The following is an 18909-nucleotide window of genomic DNA, read 5'->3' on the forward strand; positions in this document are numbered from 1 at the left end:
GATGGCTTTCTAACTTCTAACGTGGTTATGCTAACTTAACAATGTATGTACGTATTAAGGGAGTCCTTACTACAGAGTCACTACTTTGTTCCCGAGTCATACTAGTGCAGATTCATAGCAGGCTCCTGGGATCTCGTGCCACTGTTGTGAAACATGGCCCTTTTAAAGTTTACCAATTAAAAACTATCTCTTGTTTCTGTACTAATAGATCGCGCCCTTTAACCTTTAAAGTGCCACTAAACATTTGGTCCATCCCTCCCGTTGTCGTCATGCCTACCTTCCGTGCCTTAGCACTCACTGGCCCTTCATTTTCTTTTTATGTCTTTTCTTCTTTTCTCTCTTTATGTTCTCCTTCCCTTCTCTAATAGTATAACATTGCCTCGCCCTGTTCCTTGTCAGTGGTCTGTCACAGGGAATCCATTGAGTCTCAAGTCAATTGCCAACGTGCACACTATTTCGTGATTTCATCAAAATATAACTGATTTCAACCTGTGCTTCAAACGCCAATTCGCCTATCCTATGGCGACGTAGGTGATATGCCAATCAATAGTGCAATCAGAACAATGCCGTTTGCTAGCGTGAGCACTTATATCCAGGCTATCCTAGCCATTGCAAATTTTTGTCGAGTGTAGCAAAAAAGTCTTACTCATGGAGACATCAATTTTAGCGAATCAATTTATTGATTTGTCGAACAGTGTGTTTTGTTCTGTGTTTTCCAAATAAATAACAATCATCAAGGTAACGGAATTCAATCATCCATTGTGGTTTAAACGATATACCCAATGCATTTCGGGTCAAACCCTTCTTCAGGGGTAATCTTTGACAATCAGAATAACTAAAAAGAAAGAGAGGCAGTCAAACTGGAGTCCTCATAATCATCGTAAAACAAAGTATTTACAAACAACTTTCTTATAAGGTTGCATCGCAAAGACAACATGCACTAAATGACAAAATTCATGAACACCAGTCAAATGAAAAAATATGTGAGTTAAATAATCCAACAATGATATGGATGAATCAAGGTGATCACCGCGTAGGTGGGAGAAAAAAATATACCGTGACTCTACAATGTGTACACTTAAACGGGACAATATTCGTAAGAATCAAATAGCCCATGACTTTAGAATTCGAAGTTTCGTGAAATGAGAAGAGACTCGAAAATAAACATCACCCGTGAGTTTAGTGAAAGAAACACACACCGTCAACGTACCCTTTTCAAAAGGTGTATTCGTGTCTATCGGAAACACGTCATCCTTCGAGCCGCGTCAAAAGCAGGAAAGCGAGTAAGCATAGAGTAGAAGAGATTTAAATAGTAGAAATAGAAAACAGAAGACAGCTTTAAACGTGGAATGTCAATAACATAGAAAAGGGTGCAAACAGAACCCAGAATATTCAAGAACAAGAAACACAGAAGACAGACTATGGTGAAGAGTCAACAATCAATAAACAAGTCAATAAAGTTGGGTGAAAAGATAAATTCATACAGGAATTACTCAAAAAATATATAATCACAAAAAACATGTGGTGTTTTATAGAAAACAATTAAATTCAATGCGGTCATTGAGACCTAGGGGTTGAAGTGACTGTAGTTTTTTGGTCCAATAGAACTCAGCGCGTGCGAGAGATTTCTGTGGATCAATGTCGAGTCTGGGTTTCTGCGCTTCTAGAATGGTAAAGCGAAGTTGAGAAATGTTATGTTTTGCTTCTTTCCAGTGCATAGCTACAGTTGACTTTTCGTTTGTCAACCGGATGTTACTTTTGTGTTCGCCAACACGTATTTTAATTTTTCTTTCAGTTCTTCCTACATAGATTTTTCCGCACGGACATTTAAGTGCATAGATGACATTGGAAGTATCACAAGTACTTGAATGGTGTAAATCAATTTTGTGACCTTTTGTCGGATGAATGAAACAATTGCCAGTTATTACATTATTACAATGTACGCAATTATGGCATTTTTGCATGCCTTTGAATGTTGACCCAGATGTGTTAGATGGTTGATTGAGCATTTCTTTCAAGTTTTTAGATCTTTGCATCGCAAATAATGGTTTCTCTGGGAATAGAATCGATAGTTCAGGTTCAGTGCTGATGATATTCCAATGCTTCATGATTATGGATTTGATGGTTCCAACTTGAGTTGAGTGTTTAAGAACACATACAAGAGGATTTTTTTGTTGTTTATCCGTGGGTTTTAACAGACTCTCACGATCTTTATTTTCAAGTCTTTGTTGAGCCTCTTCCAAAACCCATTGTGGGTACCCGCGCTCAAGGAATCGTTTAGAAAAGTGGTTGATGATGGAATTGGTTTCTTGTGGATCAGATGTAATTCTTTTCAAGCGAATGAACTGTGAGAAAGGTAAATGTCTCTTAAGGTTAGATTGGTGAAAACTTTCATAATGCAAGGAGTTATTCCTGTCCGTTGGTTTGCTGTAGACATTAGTTTTGATGGAGCCTTGATCAATTTGAACACATACATCCAGGAAATTGATTTGATGACAGTCGATTTGGTGGGTGAATTTAATGCGACCGTGAATCTGATTAAGATGAAGAATGTTGGTTTCAAGATTGCTACGATCACCTTTCCAAATGATGAAAATATCATCAATGTATCGCTTGTATATTACCATATGCTCAATCCATGCTTGGTTGTTCAAAATGTGCTCATGTTCCAATTTCGCCATAAAAATATTCGCGTATGAAGGTGCTCCGGCAAAGCCCATGGATGTACCGTTGTTTTGAGCATAAAATGTATTTTTCCATTCAAAGTAGCTGTGGTACAATGCAAATTGGAGCAATTCAATGAGGAATATTTTTTCTGTGTCAACATGATTCTGATTCAGTAGAGCCCATTCAATGGCCTCAATTCCATCTTCGTGCGGGATTGAGGTGTATAAAGCGGTTACATCTATGGTGCATAATAACCAGTTGTTTATGTCTTCTACATCAAGATTCCTTAGAAGATTGAGAAAAGCTGTAGTATCTTTCAGGTAAGATTGCTGTTTTTGTACAATGGGTTGAAGGAAGTGGTCTAGGTATTTGCCTATTGGTTCGCTTAGTGATCCACATGCTGACACTATTGGGCGAAAAGGTGGTTTGTCCAAACTCTTATGAATCTTAGGCAGCATGTACAATTTTGGCCTTCGTGGGTAAGTAGTGTATAAGAACTTTTCAGTTTTTTGATTGATCCAGCCCATTTCTACAGCTCGTGTGAGAATCTGATTCAAGGTGTTCTGATAGCTCTGTGTCGGATCTTGGTCTAATTTCGTATATGTGTCTGCATCCATAATATGGTTCAAAACGTTATCATCATAGAACGTCGTATCAAGTACGACCAGGGCGCCTCCCTTGTCTGCCTTGGTGATCGTGATGGAGGAATTGTTAGCAAGTTGTTTTAAAGTGCTCCATTCTTTCGATGTTAAATTCTCCTTAGTGCGTTTCTGAAAATTTATGTTAGCAATTTCTGCTTTAACCAGTCGTTCAAAGCAATCGATGGATTTATGTGAAACAGGAGAACAAAAAGTACTTCTAGGTTTGAATTCTTTGGTGACGCCATCTGTTTCTGAACTTGTGGATGGATCAAGTATGATATTGGATGGTTCAATGATATTAAAAAAATGTTTGAGACGTAAGATCCTGACGAACTTGAAAAGAGCTATTTCAGTTTCTGCAACGTTGCTTTTGTAGGTTGGTACGAATGACGTGCCTTTGTTGAGAACTGCGATTTGTGCTTGAGAAAGATGATATTTGGAAATGTTTACTACTAAGTTGCTCTTGTTTTGCTGCGTAGAGATCTCTTGTCGGTTTCTGATAGTTGTTCTTTTCCTTTGGCTTCGCCTTGTTTTTGTATGGATTGTTCTGGTTGGTGGTTTGAGGCAGGGCTCGTGGCCAAAAAAGACTTGCGTGCTTCAGCACCAGTATTGATGTTTTTTGTATTTTGTGGTACGCTAGTTGGGTGCTTTATAGAAGGACGAGTTTGAGCAACATCAGAGTCTGAGACGACGCTCTCTTGTGAAGAATTAACGTTGGTAGGTTTTTGCCACTTACGTTGACTGTAAACTTCTGCCCACGTATAGACCTCATCTAACTTATAATCGATGGTATCTCTACGGAATTTCTTAATTTTCCGTTCATGAATTTCTTTTGCGTATTTGTCAAGTTTTTCGTTGAGGTCCAGTAGAAGTTCATCCAAGTTGTCAGGATTTTTTTTCGATAATTCTTCTTTAATAATTGTGATTTCAGTTTCAAGAGATTTAAGAATGTTGGAAAGTTCTTCGACAATTAAAAGAATGAGATCTAGAGAACATTTGTTCAGAATTTGGTACCACCTTTCCATAAATAATTTGTTGGTTTTGCACAGCATTGGTTTGAGGGCAATTCGTAAACCCCTAGGAATCCTTTGTGCTTTATGATAATGAATTAAAGTAGTAGCATGTAATCTTTGATTGATTTCTTTGCGACTGATATATTCCAGTTGTTTCAATAATTGAACTGCTGTTGATTCTTGAGGACTGAAGAGTCTTGCATCTCGGATTAAATCATAAATCTCAGAGGCTGCTTCTGTGGAAAAAGCTAATGTGTCTGCTTTATTAGCTGTTAAAGAGGCGATCTCTTCAAAAGACATTTTAATGGAGGTGGTGCAACGTTGGAGGCAGAGGATACAATAGTGAATTGCAAGTCAATTGCCAACGTGCACACTATTTCGTGATTTCATCAAAATATAACTGATTTCAACCTGTGCTTCAAACGCCAATTCGCCTATCCTATGGCGACGTAGGTGATATGCCAATCAATAGTGCAATCAGAACAATGCCGTTTGCTAGCGTGAGCACTTATATCCAGGCTATCCTAGCCATTGCAAATTTTTGTCGAGTGTAGCAAAAAAGTCTTACTCATGGAGACATCAATTTTAGCGAATCAATTTATTGATTTGTCGAACAGTGTGTTTTGTTCTGTGTTTTCCAAATAAATAACAATCATCAAGGTAACGGAATTCAATCATCCATTGTGGTTTAAACGATATACCCAATGCATTTCGGGTCAAACCCTTCTTCAGGGGTAATCTTTGACAATCAGAATAACTAAAAAGAAAGAGAGGCAGTCAAACTGGAGTCCTCATAATCATCGTAAAACAAAGTATTTACAAACAACTTTCTTATAAGGTTGCATCGCAAAGACAACATGCACTAAATGACAAAATTCATGAACACCAGTCAAATGAAAAAATATGTGAGTTAAATAATCCAACAATGATATGGATGAATCAAGGTGATCACCGCGTAGGTGGGAGAAAAAAATATACCGTGACTCTACAATGTGTACACTTAAACGGGACAATATTCGTAAGAATCAAATAGCCCATGACTTTAGAATTCGAAGTTTCGTGAAATGAGAAGAGACTCGAAAATAAACATCACCCGTGAGTTTAGTGAAAGAAACACACACCGTCAACGTACCCTTTTCAAAAGGTGTATTCGTGTCTATCGGAAACACGTCATCCTTCGAGCCGCGTCAAAAGCAGGAAAGCGAGTAAGCATAGAGTAGAAGAGATTTAAATAGTAGAAATAGAAAACAGAAGACAGCTTTAAACGTGGAATGTCAATAACATAGAAAAGGGTGCAAACAGAACCCAGAATATTCAAGAACAAGAAACACAGAAGACAGACTATGGTGAAGAGTCAACAATCAATAAACAAGTCAATAAAGTTGGGTGAAAAGATAAATTCATACAGGAATTACTCAAAAAATATATAATCACAAAAAACATGTGGTGTTTTATAGAAAACAATTAAATTCAAGAAGAAGGGTTTGACCCGAAATGCATTGGGTATATCGTTTAAACCACAATGGATGATTGAATTCCGTTACCTTGATGATTGTTATTTATTTGGAAAACACAGAACAAAACACACTGTTCGACAAATCAATAAATTGATTCGCTAAAATTGATGTCTCCATGAGTAAGACTTTTTTGCTACACTCGACAAAAATTTGCAATGGCTAGGATAGCCTGGATATAAGTGCTCACGCTAGCAAACGGCATTAATCCATTGAGTCTCCTCAGCCCCGCTTGAAGTGTGTAGTAAGTGTTCGGAAGTTCAGCACTCCTCGTGGGGCTGTGCCCTCTTTCATGGACTGACTTCGAATTGATAGAAGTCTCCCCGCCCCTTCTCCCCTCTTCCTGCTCTCCCGTCCACCTGCTGAAGCAATTAATCAAATCTTTGTCACACAGAAGGCTGCTGGGCTGATGGCGCTCAGAGGAGCCCTAAGGCTGTCACCGGCGGCAGCTGCAGGACAGGGCGCAAGGCCCAGCGGAGCCTGCCACTGGCACAGAGGCCAGGCGACCGCAGGGGCATTGTGGCTAACAGGACACATCGACATATGCACAACAACGGCCCTTCACGGCACACAGTCACCGGTCAGTTTATTACTATGAGGCACGTTAGGGGTTATTTAGCCAGGGCCTCTAGAATTATACAGTAGAAGAGGACCAAGTTATGACGCAGGCTTGATTAAATCTTGAAGCAAGAAAAAGCTAATAATGCTGTGTAATGTGGCACATTTTTTGATAGTTTTACTTCATTATTTGACATTTTAGCCCATGCTAACACTTCTGGGCAAAGGTTTCCCCTCATTAGTACAAGTTTCACACCCAAATATAGCAATGAGCAACAAAAAAGTGCAAGTGTAGCTGCATTTTTAGTAACTTTTCATGTGTTTGTGCTAGAAATGAAATTTGTTTTGTTAAAATCCACAGATTATGCAGCAGGTGATGGATTATGTGGCAAAGATAGCAAATCCACAATGATGCGGAAAACAGCACAGCCACATAATTGGACAATTCCAGTGTCCCAGGTTATAGCATATCCAGACACTGTTTGCAGTCTCAAGTGGAGTTAGTAGGCTCCATCTGTATGGGCCTGACTGCCTAGTTGTTTAAAGACGCACACTTTTTAGGCCCAACCGGAGGTCTTGAGAACCGTACCTTGAAGTGTGCAGTAAGTGGAAGTTCAGCACTCCTCGTGGGGCTGTGCCCTCTTTCATGGACTGACTACAAATTGATAGAAGTCTCCCCGCCCCTTCTCCTCTCTTCCTGTCCTCCCATCCACCTGCTGAAGCAATTAATCAAATCTTTGACACACAAAAGGCTGCTGGGCTGACGGCCCTCAGAGGAGCCTTAAGGCTGTCACTGGCGGCAGCTAAAGGGCAGGGCGCAAGGCCCAGGGGAGCCTGCCGCTGGCACAGAGGCTAGGCGACCGCATGGGCATTGTGGCTAACAGGGCACTTCAGCGTATGCACAACAGCAGGTGATGGATTATGTGGCAAAATCAGCAAATCCATAATGATGCGGAAAACAGCACAGCCACATAATTGAATAATTCCAGTGTCCCAGGTTATAGTATATCCAGACACTGTTTGCAGTCTCAAGTGGAGTTAGTAGGCTCCGTCTTCATGGGCCTGACTGCTCAGTTGTTTAAAGATGCACACCTTTTAGGCCCAACCGGAGGTCTTGAGAGACAACATGGCTGCTAGAGTGTGCGAGTTGGTTAGGGAATTTTGGGGCATAGACACTAAAGTGATTGCCTTCCAACTCAAAAATCGTAAAGTATGGTAAGATTATGTGGCAGCAGTCAGGTGTAAAAGGGAGAAATGTATATGGGGACACCTCTGCTTCCAGATATTTGTAAGAGTTTGATGATTTTGATTCGGGCCTTGCAACGCAGCCGAAGCGCGGAGAGGTTTATACGGTTATCATTTCTCTTGGGGCAGATGGTGAGCCAGCTAACTGCATTCTTGACTACCTTAATATAAAATGTGTATTTGTAGGGGGCAACTTCATCACTTCTTCGAGCCGTGCTGTATTGGAGTGTGGACGTGAAGCCCCACCCACTCTCCGCCCATATTTGTCATTGGCTTGTGTCATTGTCCTTCGTAAAAGCTGGCTTCTGATTGGTTAAAAGGCTTGTTAGTCCCTCCTTAGTACCGCCTTGTCTTCATTTGTAACCTCCAATGAGGACTGTCCCTTTTACTTCGGTTGCTACACTGTACGTCTTATTTACTCTGTAAGCACTATTTTCTTTAACGGTTTCTCCTACTGCAGACACTACATGCTTTCCTGCAACATTCAGTGCATTCAGCGCGCCATGCACGCTTACACAGGGCGCATTTACGGGGAAAAAAAGCATTTGTTTGTCAACTTGACAAACAAATGCTTTTTTGGTAAAAGCGCCTCATACCATGCTTTAACTTTAATAGCGGCCGCAGACATTTCTTTAGACATGGCTCGTCTAAAGAAAGGGGCGTAGCCTCTGTTAACGTGAAAGCGCAGCATGGGACGCTTGTAAACAACAAGCATTTGCAATCCAGTAGATCTTACATTTTAGAAACTTTGACCTATTGGTATTGTAAATGACCATGCCTTTTATTATTGCAGGTTTTTAAACACAAAGGCATTGTCATTTACAATGCCAATAGCTCAAAATCTAGCAATTGCGAGACCATTTGCATTGCAAATGCTTGTCTCATTTTGCTTGTGGCCACACTGTGTCAACCAATTCTCCCTCCTTCTCTCTACACATATCTTTATGACTAGAGGAGGCGTTGGACTTTACTGTTGGCCCTACCTACAAGGCTTCTCGCTAAGATTGCATGCTGTCCCAATGTAGTGGGGACGTCCCTATCTCTCTATTTCCACCATAAAAACAACTTTCTATTCTCTTCCAGCGCTGTACAATGTCCGAGCTCCATCTCTACACATGCTTAGGTGCAACCTCTGCACTAGTCGACTATCTTGCAACAATTACAAATTGCCACTCGTTGGCCTATATTGCGTTGCTTGGGTGCTCTGTTTCAACACTGTTAAGATAGTCTTTTTTGTTTTTAATTAACAAACAAACAAAAACATTAAAAAAAATAAAGGTTTTCCTCTTTGGAGCCATCACTATTAATGTGGTGTTTATTAAGTGGTATTTGTGCAATGTTTTACGTATTTATATGTTTTAATATAAATGTTTTAATATAAATGTTTGTAAATATAAATGTCAGTGAGTCCTGTGCTGTTGTGTAATGTACTTATCTTTTGGTTATTATATGTGTTTTTTGATTTGATTTTCTTTGTGTCACTTTCAGCCCTGCTGAAGTTCTCATTGTGGGAACGAAACACGTTGGCTGAACTGGTTGTGCTATTAAACCATAGAAAAGATTAAAAAATGAAATGAAGGCATTTTGATACAACTTAAGTGTCTTGGACTTCATTGCCTGTTGCACCCCCACTTGCAGCTGATTCTTATTATATTTGCTTTAGTGTGGATTTAGGATTTGCTCAACTGACTCTATCCATATCCTGCTTGAATAATTTACCAAAGGCTAAATTGGCCCCATTAGTTCTCAGTGCACAACTATGTGGCTTGAAGTCTTCCACTGGGCCTGATCAAGGAAGTAAATCCTAAATTATCTTAGGTTGATGATGGAATGCCTTTTAATAGGTAAACACTTGCTAGACACAATGCTTAGGCTACGTGGACAGACTTATAGCTATATTTATCTCACCCCAGTAACATTAAAATGTTTGACTGAGACCATTTCACTTCTGTAACCAGTCAAGCCAAGTTTATACACCTTGTAGTTTATACAGTTTGTAGTAACTACACCGTTCCAACAGTGCTAGCAAGTATCCCAGCCTTACTGGAAATAATTATGGCAAGCCAGAACAACAGATATGGTAATGATGTGTAGTAAATTATTTGCAGAATAGTGTACCTTATAGGATTCTTGTTGGTACTATCCTCACACCGCAACCATTTAGAGATGCAGATTTCTTTTAAGATTAGCTTATTGGCCTGTTCGGTTGCCAGAACACCAGATTGAGTCCAGCGATACCTGTGAATCTGTTTTTTGGGAAATGGTCTGTTAGAAGTCTTTGGCTCAACTCATTAGGATGGTGATTATGAGGCCTTCTTTTTTGGTGCTTTAAGCCTTATAAAGATACATGTGGGTACTTCACGTGCACCCATCATTTATACCTGAGATAATATCCTATTCCCTTGCCCAGAACTACAGCGGTCTTCTTTCCAGATGAAAAAAACAGAAGGTAGTTTACTAGAAAATTGTAGTTTTCTGTAATTTTCTTTGATGAACTGTAATAAGCTTATGATAAAAGTGTCTCATTAGTACAAAGTTCTAAAAGGGGGTAACATGATGTTACTCAGCTGCAGTTATGCAGGTACTTGTAATCCATACAGTTTGCTCTGTACCAAAGCCAACAACAACATGATGATACTCTGTAGATCAGATTGACACTTACATCTGGTTTAATATAAATAGGGAGGATCTAAATAAGGTGGCATGGCATTTAATGTGATTGTTTTTGAGATATGGGTAGTGAGTCTGAAGGAAGAGTTAGTAGGTTATGTGGCCTTAGTCTGGAGGGAGAGGTAGTGGGTTCTGTGGTCTTAGTCTGGAGGGAGAGGTAGTGGGTTCTGTGGTCTTAGTCTGGATGGAGAAGTAGTGGGTTTTGTTGCCTTAGCCTAGAGGGAGCGATAGTGGGTTGGATGACCCAAGTCTGGAGGGAGAGGTAGGGTGTTTTGTGGCCTTAGTCTGGAGGGAGAGATAGTGGGTTCTGTGGCCTTAGTCTGGAGAGAGAGCTAGTGGGTTCTGTGGCCTTAGTCTGGATTAAGAGCTAGTGGGTTTTGTGGCCTTAGCCTGGAGGGAGAGGTAGTGTGTCTTTTACCTTAGTCGGGAGAGAGATAGTAGGTCTGTGTCACTTAGTTTGGAGGGTTAGGTAGTGGGTCTGTGACTTTAGTGTGGAGGATGAGGTAGTGGGTTCTGCGGCTTTAATCTGGAGGTTGAGGTTGTGGGTTCTGTGGCCTTCTGCTGCTTCCAGTCTTTAAGGCATTTGGTGTGCAAGATTATAACGCACATTTTATTAAGTTTAATGTCAGCAAATAATGTTTCATTTTTGTTTTGGGAACATTCTGATCTGTATCTGGCAGCGCTTGGGCGTTTTGCCAATTTGCAGTTGATTTTGACAAGTAGAAAATGCTCTTGATTAATGTTTTCTTTTTCAACTGTAATTTGAAAATGGCCTTTATTACATGTAACTGTACTTTGTTGTCTTTCCAGGCAAGAGTCCAGCATTGCATTTGCTCAGTGGCCAGCGATCACTCAGTGGGACTTCTAAGTCTGCGGGAGAGGAAATGCATCATGTTAGCTTCTCGCCACCTCTTTCCTATCCAAGTTATAAAATGGAGGCCGTCAGATGACTACCTAGTGGTTGGATGTTCAGATGGCTCTGTGTATGTCTGGCAGATGGATACTGGTAAGACTGCCATCCAAATTAATAAAAAAGAACTGCAGACAAGTTTGTTTAATGTTGCTTTCATGTATATTTGTAACATTGGCAAAACATTCCATACAGCAGAGACAGCCATAATAATAATCTTAACCACAGAAGAGTTTTCATCTCATGATGGCATGGCACCTAGGAACCTATGAGGATAGTTTACTCCTATGGTTTGTTTATACTTTCCTTGATTGCCTTATTGACAGGTTCTAAATGCAGCATAAATGCTCGGATATGAGTCATGTAAGATTCAAGCTGCACCTTAATAATGAGACCCAGTAAGGCAAAAACTGATCCGATCTTGTTAATGTTCCCATTCATGGAAGATGTGACCTATCGGATCTGGCTAGACTGTTCTGTTGATGCAGGAGCAAGACTGAATAGCATATGGTTTGCAACACACAACAAGTTGATGAAAGGAATTCTTAGATTTATTTCACCCATTGGCAATCAATCTGAGCACATCCCAAAGCATTGTTTTTCAGATCGAGCCCAGGTAGCGCATGCACTGTCTCTCGAGACATGCATTGTCTGCTCTAGGAGCTTTGACAACGCCCATCGCTTTTCATTGGTTCCTTTTCGTGCATAAGTCGGTGCTTTTCATAGGTGCATCTGTTTTATGAGGACCTTGTGTTGGTTTGTTCCCTCCCATGGAGACTGCCCCGATTACATGTGGCTGTCACATTTATGTGGTTTGCGGCGCACTATTTTTCTCTATTCCCTCGGCTCTTCACATATGCGATCCTTTATTTTGTGAATTAAGCTGTGCGTGTTCAGTTTCCTCCTGCTCCCCTCTTTTCCCTGTTGCTGCTTCTTTTCTGGCTCTGTGGTCACGCTCTTTGGAGGAGGGGGTTGGGTAGAGCTGGGCCGCTCAGCACGCTTGTTCAGATTGGTGTATGTCTCCTTTGCTTTCTGAGATCCCAAGCGGCTACCTTCTAAGGCTCGGAGAACAACCTGTGCCGTTATATAATTTTGTGTAGAACAACACAGGCACCAACCACACTAAGTGCTTTACCAATGAGAGTAGGAAAATTCAGGGCCAAACGAAGCCTAGATTTTCCAGTGGCAGCTCTGCACTTCCAGCTCCACAGCTGCCTCTTGGGCTCTACGGGAACGCTCATTTGTTCTGTCTTACTCCTTTCTTGTGTACTACACAGCTCACTCACTTCTATTTATTTACTTTAGCAACATTCTGTTTTTTTTTGTCAGCGCAGCACGCCGTGCTTCGTCTTTAAGCATGGTGGCAGCTCGTCTTTGTTTTGTTCTGCGCGACTCGCCTACCTCTATTTATTGTCTCTGGCAACATTTATTTAGCTGTAGGGGGTGGACACTGTTTAACAGCCCAACACGTTTCTGACGGTCACAGGAAACAAAGTTACAAATGCTCCAGGAGCTGCGATCGAAAAGTGTTGTAGCCGCAGTTGGCATAGGTGTGGCAGAGAGCAGCATAGTGGCCCCTGGGACGAAGACATTGCAGGTATGGGTGTGCCATTCGTTGGCTTAGACAAGCAAACAGACAGGGCCACCATTTATGCTGCTTTTAAATAGTGGTTTTGCAAGAAAATTAAACTCCACCAACACACACACACACACACACACACACACACACACGTTTCCTGCATAACAAGTCACAATGGTTCTGTGGAGATCAGTTCTCGATTCACCTTTTCCACAATTAAGGTTTGTTGGTTTCCTCCCGGCTCCCCCTCCATGCATTAATAAATGGTTTGTCTGCCTCTCATGCTGGGAGTGGAAAAGTTCATAGGCGTCCGATCTATTTCGCTTCATGAAGACTGACCCGACAATGTAACAGAGTGGTGGTGTTGGCGCAGAAGAATTGGGCGTCTGCGAAATATTTTGCCGCAAGTTAATACCACCGCCATCGGGTGTTCTCTGGGACTCCAAGAGCAAATCTTTTCTGAGATGCTCATGGCGATTTATGCTTTACCCAATTAATACAAGCATTGACATAGCCAATAGGTCTCGCCTTTGGGACCAAATTGTGTTTAGCCATATGAATATTGTGTTTCCCTATTCGAATGTGGCTTTCGAGACTACTGTTTATTTAATGACATGATTTCACTTTTTTGAACGTGCATTTCTATATAATTAAATACAAATTTCATTATTGTTTCCAGTGTGTTCTTGTTTTTCTTTGTGGCACTTTTGTAATTCGTCTTTTCACGATCTCCAGTACATTTTCTTTTTAGCATTGTTTGTCTTTTCAGCGGATCTTTAATCAAAAGATGTGGCTTTGAAGTTCTCAGATGATATTTTATTTATTGTTTTTATCAGATGTGTCTGAAGGAAAGATTTTCCTTTTGTACAGTTTTTTTAGATACAAAAATATTTTTCCTTTGGTTCGTTGTTGGGGAGATAGTTTAGCGTTTTCTGCGTTCTTTGCAGCGAACTAACTCTGCGTGAATTTTGCACGTGGCATTAAAGCTGACCCCACTCCGTTTTTCAATCCTGAAATTTGCTGAATAGGCACAACTCTGTGGGAAGTGCACTAACACACTGGTAAGGCAAGCCTATGCCTATTGACCAGCAGAAGGTGGGAGTGCCCCACAATGTGTGAGGTATACACTGCCACCTCCTATACAATAATATAGACTCTTAATAGTAGATCTTGTAGCACCCAGGATAATGTGCTGCATGGCTAAACACTTATAAATTCCCAAAGGCGAGATCTATTGGCTATGCAAAAACTACTTTGAGTGATAAATTCAGGGTTGTAGCTTGGTCAGTAAGATTGGGGGGTCTGTGAGGTTCAGATTTTCCCACGATGGCACTGACCTACAGTGGCGGCTGCTGAGATTTGAAAGTTTTGAGGCATAAAATTTGTGGTGGAGCACACCACGGCGAGCGAGCGTAGCGAGCAGGCCTGAATGATCTAAGGAGGGTTCGGGGGATTCTCCCCCCGAGAGAAAATTGAAAAATGAGTGGACAAATGGTGCATTTTCAAGCAAATTGCACTTTACTCTGTACAGTCAAAAGCGAGGTGAGGGTTGGCCTAAACTACTTAATAATTAATCTAGGCCAAAGCTAACCTCCTTTTTGACTGTGAAGAGTAAAGTGTATGTGGTTATGTAGATGGTTAAATACATACATCCCAACAGTGACCCTCCCGGCGACTTGCATCCACCCTGCCCTTCTGGAACTAGGATGCAGACATGTGACTGCCAGCACTGCAGCGCCCCCTACTCTCCCAGTACAGTGTACATGCACACAGCTCTGCCACGGGCACCTCCGTGTCACCCACAGCACTCAGTAACTTGAGCACCAGGGCACACAGACGTTGCTCTGCTGAAGTACCTCACTGAGACTGAAAGCAAACCTGACCTTCCAGAACTAGGAGACAAAGCTCTGCCAGTGAAAAACAACCTGTGAGTGGTATTACTTGGTACTGTGTGATTTACAAATGGGCACAGCGCATGATACGAGCATTGTAATAAAACTAACTCCCTTGGAAAAGTCTGCATGGCAATTGTGGATCAGATATTCTCGCTTAACATCTTAAAAGCACAGCAGCTGCACCTGTGTCGTGGAAACCAGACAGTAAAACCCACTCCCCCTTCTGCCGTGAGTGAACCTCGCCAGTCTTGTGCTTAAGGGCCAGCTGGAACTCCAAGCTCACAGAGGCGTGTACAAACATGAGGCCTTGCATCTAGAATCAGGACTCACTCGTGTGCAACCTTCGAGGTAGGATATTCTACTCTACAAGAAAAAATATTTATAAAAAGGGGTTGACCATAGACACTATTTTGTTGTGAGCTGTAATGTGCGCAATCTGTTGGAGGTGAGCATTTAAGTAATGCTATCAGGGTCATACAGGAGCATTCGCCCTGAGTCTGGACAGTGAAGGGTGGTCTCGAAGGGTGGGCTTTACTGTGCATTCACCGGGGAGTGGGCAAGAGCATCCAATAACCAGGAGACATGAGAGCGAGGTGGCTGTCAGGGTGAGTAGAGCTGGAGCAGTCGCATGTGTTTTTTTAAGTTGTTATGGAAACAAATGAGGGGTTCCTGTCGTACTTCAAAGGAGTTTTTGCAAGCTGCATTCTGGAACCTGTAGTTAAACTTTTTTACAAACGCTATGGGCTCCAATGCAATGCACTGTTTGTTTTTTTTGTCCTCATACGCCAATATATATAACCTAGATCAGCTTTCCTCTCTCTGCGGCCAGCCCTGCGATATATACCGCCAGCAGAAAGCAAGTGTTGATCTGGTCTTAATGGATGCACTTTGCACTAAACCTCTCCTAGGTAGTCAGTTCAGTTTTTCTAAATGGGTGACCCTTGAAACTGATCTAAGAGGTATTGCAACTGTGCAAAGGCAAAATCATAGGACATATAGATCTCTATAATCATAGCCCATCAAGCCAGCCCATACATGACAACCAGAAATCTTTCTTCCTTTTCCAGATTGCTCTATCTAATTTTATTGTATATTTGATGGCATTTACCCAATCTAGAAAGGTCGGAGGTGTTTTCTTGAGCCAAGATTTGCAGATTTCTCTACGCGCCAGGAGAACCAAGTAGAAAGACAATTTGTTTGTGTCCCAGGGTAGCGAGTCGTAGTTTGGAAAAATTCCAAAAAATACCAGAAAGATGCTCACCTGGCAGTCACAGTTCAGCATTACCTTCATACCTTCCATAACCTCTCCCCAGAAAATGTGCAACATCGGGCACCCCAAGAACATATGAATGTCATCTGCTTTTTCCTGCTGACATTTCGGGCAGCTGGGAATGGGACCCTTGGAGAATTTAGACAGCCTGAGGGGAGACCAGTATACTCGGTGGAGAGAGAAGAGATGGTCCCTGTTTAAATTGGCAGGTGACACAACAGAATGTAGTAAATCAAAGGATACTTGCCAAATATCAGTTGGACTGTGTTCCAGCGAGAAATCTCCCCAGAGCTGAAGTGGTGGGGTAAAGTCTTCGTCTGTAGTATCGATCAGTAACCAATAGAGAGTCGCTGTTTCCATCTTATTTTGAGAATCCGTGAGTAGTGCTGACTCCAGGTCATTTGAGATGCCTACCGCAAAACCGATTGCCTGGCTCCAGCTCTTTATTTGTAAGTATTTGAATTTTGAAACTCTACAGTCCAGCATACTGTTCAACTCATCCCAAGAGATCAGGGAGCCCTCCGGAAAGAGTGTTTCCCATTGATCAAACCCCGCTTTTTTCAGAGGAGCTGCCAATATGTCTTTAGTCCACTCCGGTGATCCTGGGGAGTCCCATATCGGAGCCAGAGCACTGTAGTAGCTGATTTTCGCACTCTTTCTGATCTTATACCAGGTAGACGCCATATCTCTTAGGATCTTGAGCCGAACCTTTTTGAAGAAAAGCGGGTCTCCAAACTTAAACAAAAAAGCTTGATCAGCTCCTTTTTCGTCACTTAGCAACACTTTAAACATTCTACCTATGTCTGTGTCATCTGGATGGCTCAAGAGCATCTTCCCCGTCCTTGTCAAAATCACCCATGCGTAAAAGATTAAACCTGGTGCACATAATCCCCCTTTATTTTTCTTCCTTCGTAACTTTTTCCAGGAAATTCTTATGCCTTTGCAAGCCCAAATAAAAAAATTCATTTTAGCCTGTGTTTTCCTTAGAGCCTCCTCCTTAAATGCTAAGGGAATATTCTGGAATAAAACAATGAGTTTAGGTAACAGCATAATTTTTACTATGTTAACTCTACCTATGAGGGTCAAAGGGAGAAACGCCCAATTTTTTAAAGAAACTGCAATTTCTTTGTCTACCCTACGTAAATTTGTTTCAGGGATTTGATCTATGTTTTGAGTGATTCTGATACCCAGGTATCTTATCTAATTTTTCAAAATTGGTAGGTGGACATTCATATTCCATGCCATACATTCTGTCTTAGACTGATTAATCTGATACCCTGAAATTTGACCAAACTGTGAGGCTATGTTGTAAATTATGGGGTAGATACTGCCGCATCTGACGTATAGATCATCATATCGTCAGCATAAAGTGATACTTTCTTTTCCCAGTTTCTGAACCTAAAGGGGATTATACAAGATTGCGTCCTGATTCTTTCCGCAAATGGTTCTATATAGAGGTTAAATAAGAGCGGTGACAGAGGACACCCCTGCCTTGTCCCTCTTCTTATGGTTACAGCCGGCGACAGGTTGCCATTAACCAGAATTCTGGCAATGGGGTTTTGATAAATTGACAAGATTGTGCTGCAAACATTTTTGCCCAGATTACAGCTGTCTAGAACCTTGGCTAAATACCCCCAGTTAACCCGATCAAATGCCTTAGTGGCGTCTAGAGTAACAATAGCCAGAGGCAACTTGTGTAGTGTCGCCAGATCGATGGCCCCCACCAAATTATAGGTCAGATCCTGTATGCTCCTACCTTTAACAAAGCCTTTTTGATCACTATGTAATAGATCTCCTATGACCCTATTCAGTCTATCAGCCAAAATTTTAGCAAAGATCTTGTAATCAAGATTAAGTAGAGAAATAGGCCTATATCAATCACATTGATTCGGAGGCTTGAATGGTTTTAAAATCTAAGCCACCGTGGCTTCATTCCATGACGGTGGAACCTTCCCTTCATTCTCAAATATATGAAGAAACAATCTGTACAGCACTGGGGCAAGGGTTCCTGCCAGCGCTCTATATAATTCCGCTGGGAGGCCGTCTGGTCCTGGTGCCTTCGCCTTTTTACCAGACTCAATTGCTTTGATTATCTCAGTGAGACTGATTGTTTTATTAAGGTAAATGGACTCAGCCATTTTAATTTTATTTAGAGGCCATTGTTTGAGCCAAGAATGGATCGAGTCCTCTTGAGGTGCAAGATCTTCACCATAAACCTGTTCAAAATGCTTGAAAAAGGCCACCGCAATGTCCTCAGAATTATCCAATAACTTGCCAGAAGATTCACATACTATTTCCTTTCTACAGTTCTTATTCAAGTCCTGTTTAGTTTTCCAAGCCAAAAGCTTGCTACAGGATTCCCCATAATCGAAATGAGCCATTTTACTGGCCTCCCACCTTTTCCTCACCCTGGAATCCAAAACCCCCATCAGCTCTAGTTTACAAGCAGCTAATGTCCCAGCAGAAGCCCCTTGAGCTGGATCCGCCTGGGTCATAAGGTCGTGCTCTATGCTGCGAATTTTAGCCTCTATTTCAGCTATCTCGGCCTTAAATTTTCGTTGCCTAGCGATTTGTATAGATGTAATCTGGCCTCTCAAAAACGCCTTATACGCATCCCACACTATTTATATTGGGGCGGTCTCTTGATTGTTAAAAACAAAGTTCTCTGTTTCAAGCACCAATCTCTGAACCACTTCTTCCTCCAAGAGGATAGTTCTGTCCAGGGACCATCTTTTAGTGGTCTGCCTTATGGGGAGATTTAAGGCAAGTGATGCTGCCGAGTGGTCGGAAAGATGACTTCCTAAATGACTTGAGTCAGTGACCCAGCTTTGCAACACTGCACTTAACAAGAAGAAGTCTAGTCTGGACCTATGCCCATACTTTTTATTATGGAAGGTATATCCCCTTTTGCTTCCCATTTTACACCTCCAAATATCCACCCAACCCA

General features: G+C 41.6%; 1 protein-coding gene across 4 annotated transcripts in view; it reads left to right on the plus strand.

The window, feature by feature from the left end:
• WDR7 (WD repeat domain 7) overlaps positions 1-18909 on the plus strand; it is a 1596127-nt gene that overhangs the window by 289326 nt on the left and 1287892 nt on the right. For all 4 annotated transcript variants that reach the window (XM_085630124.1, XM_085630134.1, XM_085630121.1 and 1 more), the window contains one exon: positions 11119-11314. In XM_085630124.1, coding sequence (XP_085486250.1) covers positions 11119-11314 — 196 coding nt within the window. The remainder of the gene's footprint in view (positions 1-11118; positions 11315-18909) is intronic.

This window comes from Triturus cristatus, chromosome 2_1 (assembly GCF_964204655.1).
Source record: "Triturus cristatus chromosome 2_1, aTriCri1.1, whole genome shotgun sequence".
Lineage (NCBI taxonomy): Eukaryota > Metazoa > Chordata > Amphibia > Caudata > Salamandridae > Triturus > Triturus cristatus.